This window comes from Arachis ipaensis, chromosome B09 (assembly GCF_000816755.2).
Source record: "Arachis ipaensis cultivar K30076 chromosome B09, Araip1.1, whole genome shotgun sequence".
In the NCBI taxonomy this organism is placed as follows: Eukaryota; Viridiplantae; Streptophyta; class Magnoliopsida; order Fabales; family Fabaceae; genus Arachis; species Arachis ipaensis.
In genome coordinates, this window is record NC_029793.2 from 115449359 (window position 1) to 115453288 (window position 3930).

Below are 3930 nucleotides of genomic sequence, written 5' to 3' on the forward strand. Positions count from 1 at the left end.
GTCGGTGGTTCTAGTTCTGGCACACAGCAGTATCCACCACATTTTTCCTCTTTGGACCTAGATGCCATGAGGCAAGAGGGTTTTTCAGGGCACTCTGTTGGATTCGGAGCTAGAGATGCTGAAGGGACTGCTGGTTTTCACAGCGTGTATCAGATTAGTTCAGTGTTCCGTGTGTACCATATGGGATTCACACCGCCGATACCGGAGGGATTCTGGCCACCTTACGACGGGCCAACCGTGATCCCGGACCCTGCCAAGAGGCGTGCGAGAGAGGGTCGTCCGAGATCCACAAGGATACGAACGAACATGGACGAGGCAGATCCGAATCGGCCAAAGAGGTGTGGCCTTTGTCGCCAACCCGGACACACCCGCAGGAGTTGCCCACAGCTTGGAGGACCGTCTCACACGGGGGGGCAGTAGTAGCGATCTTGTTATTGTTAGTGTTCATTTGTTTTATTTTTCCTGTTACTTGTTATTTAAGATGATTTGTGTTATCTGTTTATCCTTTTACCTTCTAGTAATGAAAAAGTTGCATCTGAATTTGAATATGTTTAGAAATCCCATGACTGCAAAAGTTGATAACTACAGTGTTATATGATTCAATGATAATACATAGTCACTAATCCAGTAGGTAAATAACAGATTTTTAAGTACAATAAGATGAGGAAACAACAAGGAAAAATAGCTCTAAAGTAAATCATCTAAAATACATGAGTGAACCCTAACGTCCAAAATACATGAAATGTAAATCATCTAAACAAGTGGGACCCTGTCCCACAACGACGGGGAACCCGTGGCCTCTGACCTCTGCGGATAAACGGCTCCTCATCCTCTATCTCATCTGCGTCTTCATGCGGGGCAGGCTGTGCCGGCGGCGAAAAATGGAGTGGTGCGGCAGACGGCCCGGCGACAGACTGTGAGGCAGCGGTGTAAGCGGAATGTGGGGTACCTCCCAAAGCAAACTGGTCACCAACAGGTGTCGTAGCAGGCTCGTTCAGATCAACATCTAAGGGTGCCTGCGTGCCAGGGGTCTGAGGACGCCTCCGGCCCGGCTCGTCCTCCTGCATGATAGCCGAAATCTCCGCTAGAAACCGTGGACTGCCGAAGTCCGCATCAAGCGTATCTGCCCCAAGGAAGTCCTGCCACTGTGATCCGGGAATAACCCATGGAGTACCGTCCTGCTGAGGCTGGTCGTCGGTGGGAACTCCAACAAAGTAATGTCCAAAAGGACCGGACCCAAGTCCAGCGTCACTAGGCTCAGCCCCGTCACCAATCCCGGAGCCATACTACTCACCTCCGTGAACCCCATCCTGGGTACTACCACCAGCAACTGAAGTCGCCCCTGCACCATCCCCGCCCTCAGGCCCATGCTGATCATCGTCGTCGTACCCAGGGTCAGGTGCAGCGGCATGAACCGCAGCACGCCCTCTACCTCTGCCAGGATGATGTCGTCGTCGACCCCTAGCGGGGCCGGCCTCGTCGCCAGCCTCCATAGCACGCTCAAGCCACCCCCAGTCACGCTGGCTGCGACGTGTGCCCACGCGTGCTCTCCTATCAACCCGCCTCCTGTCCGGCACGTCGTCAGGCCTATCCATCTCAGGTACTTGCCCAGCTCCCCGCTGTGTGGCCTCAACAGGAATAGCAACGGCTCTCGGGTCACCCAACTGCGGATCCGGAGACAAAAACCTCTTCCCGTGCTGACTCCACCAATCCAAGAACTGATGCGACGGACCAGGGTCAGCAACAACATCGAATCGCAGCACGCTCTCCGTACGGTCGTCCCAATACTGATGCCACTTCTGCAAATGGGACGGGAACCATCGATCGCCGTCTCTGCCGTCCTTCGACATCAGAAAGTCGATGTTCAAGGCGGCCTGTGGACGGGGCTGCACCCCTCCAAACTGTGGAAGAACCCTGTCTACCTGATGCCACTCTATGGCGGCAAAGTAGATAAGCGATGTAACAGACCGCCACAGCACCATATGCCGAGGCTCCAAAACCTCGGGATGCACGACCTGAAGTACGTCATATGGGCGACTCCGTCCAAGCGATATAACCGCGCCGGATCGTCCCCCATGAGCAGAGTATTGCGTTCAGGTCTTTCGCGGTGAGAATCTGGGTCGTTTTCTCTGAGATTTGGTGGGGCAGGGGAAGGTAAGAATGGTTCGAATGAGGCTGATTCGAACTCCTTATATAGCTCATTCCCTAGTAATTCGAACCAGGGTGGTTTGAATTACTAACAACCTAACTTAAGCGTAATTCGAACCAGGGTGGTTCGAATTACATGAAGAACTCATTTCCCCATAATTCGAACTGGAGTGGTTCGAATTACTTGCATAGGTAGTTCGAACCAGTCTGGTTCGATTTACATTCAATTTTTTCTTTGAAATTCGAACTGCTCTGGTTCGAATTATTTGAGGATGAAGTTCGAACTAGCCTGGTTCGAATTACATAATAATATGATCTGGCTCATTGCTGTATCGATTTTCATTTTGGCTCATATAGGTAAATTTGGATTCATGTTGGCTTATTATAGTGTTTTGCCCAACCAATGACAAGGCTAATAATCCGACACAATATAATCAAAATTATTGTGCACATATAAACTTATGTCACCCCTAAGATGGATGTTGAAAATTATTTATCAGCGTCAATATCGCTCTGCTGATGCGCTGCTGATGCGGCATTTGTTGACTCCAGAACGTTTAATGTTTAAAAAAAATATAACATCATGCATTAAAATTTAATTAATTTGGTGAGGCTGGTGATGAGTGGTTATTATTAGAATGAAAATGTTAATTTTAATATTAACGAGTTGATTGGTTATTAGTTTGATGAATTTTGTAAACAATTATTAGTGGTCTAGGAGATAAGAGACACTTAGCAACAGCCACCATGGTTTGTTTAGTGGTAAGTAGTAGTGCACAAATATATCATATCTAAGTCAAGTTCCATATGATAATTTATTTAAATCCTAATAATAACTTAATAAGTATGTTTAGTGGAGTAATGTCAGAGAATTAATTTTTTAAAATTGTTTTATTAATCTTTAAAAAAATAAGAATTTTTAAAATAAAAAAATAATTATTAAAAATGAGTTTTTTATACTTTTTCTGTTTAGTGGTATCAACTATCAAGTTACAAGAAAGCCTTCTCTCTTCTCTCTTTCTAATTTTATTTTATTTTATTTTATTGGTCTTAATCATAGGTACTAAGTATTGATTCCGGGCAGAAAACAAAGCTGAGGAACATTCTATTGGCAGCTACAAGGTAAATCATTTTATAAATTCACAGAAATGAAATAAGAAGAAAATCATTAAAATTTGAGTTATAATAAATGTTACAATGTTGAAATTGGAATATTGATGATTAAAGAGAAAATACATACAGGAATCAAAGATTTGAGAGAATAACGAAGAATTTGAAGGTAGCAAGAGTTTTCAACACATTGGTGGAAGAGATGAAAGCAATAAAAGGTGACTCATCGCATTGTACGGAAGTGATGGTCCCCATTGCCCATAGTGAGAGGAGCCCTGTTCTGCTTCTCATGGGTGGTGGCATGGGTGCTGGCAAGAGCACCGTTCTTAAGGACATTCTTAAAGAGTATTTCATCATCATCATTTTTTTAATCAAGTCTTTAATTAGAACTCAAATTTCATATTCTTATAGTTTGGAGCTAACATGTATGAAATGAAATTGACAGATCATTTTGGTCTGGAGCAGCTTCAAATGCTGTACTTGTTGAGGCAGATGCTTTCAAGGAGAATGATGTCATTTACAGAGCCCTTAACTCAAGAGGTCACCATGATGACATGCTCATGACTGCTGAATTGGTATTATCATTCATCCTAAACACAATCTTCTAAAGGATATTATATTTATATAGAGATTTAAAATAAAAAGTTGAAAAAATTCAAGTTATAATAAGAG

The 3930-nt window shown here is 44.2% G+C and overlaps 1 protein-coding gene across 1 annotated transcript in view; it reads left to right on the forward strand.

The window, feature by feature from the left end:
• LOC107618537 overlaps positions 1-3930 on the forward strand; it is a 13523-nt gene that overhangs the window by 5503 nt on the left and 4090 nt on the right. Inside the window, exons 4-6 of the mRNA XM_016320627.2 lie at positions 3209-3270; positions 3391-3603; positions 3704-3833. Of these exons, the coding sequence (XP_016176113.1) occupies positions 3209-3270; positions 3391-3603; positions 3704-3833 (405 nt within the window). The remainder of the gene's footprint in view (positions 1-3208; positions 3271-3390; positions 3604-3703; positions 3834-3930) is intronic.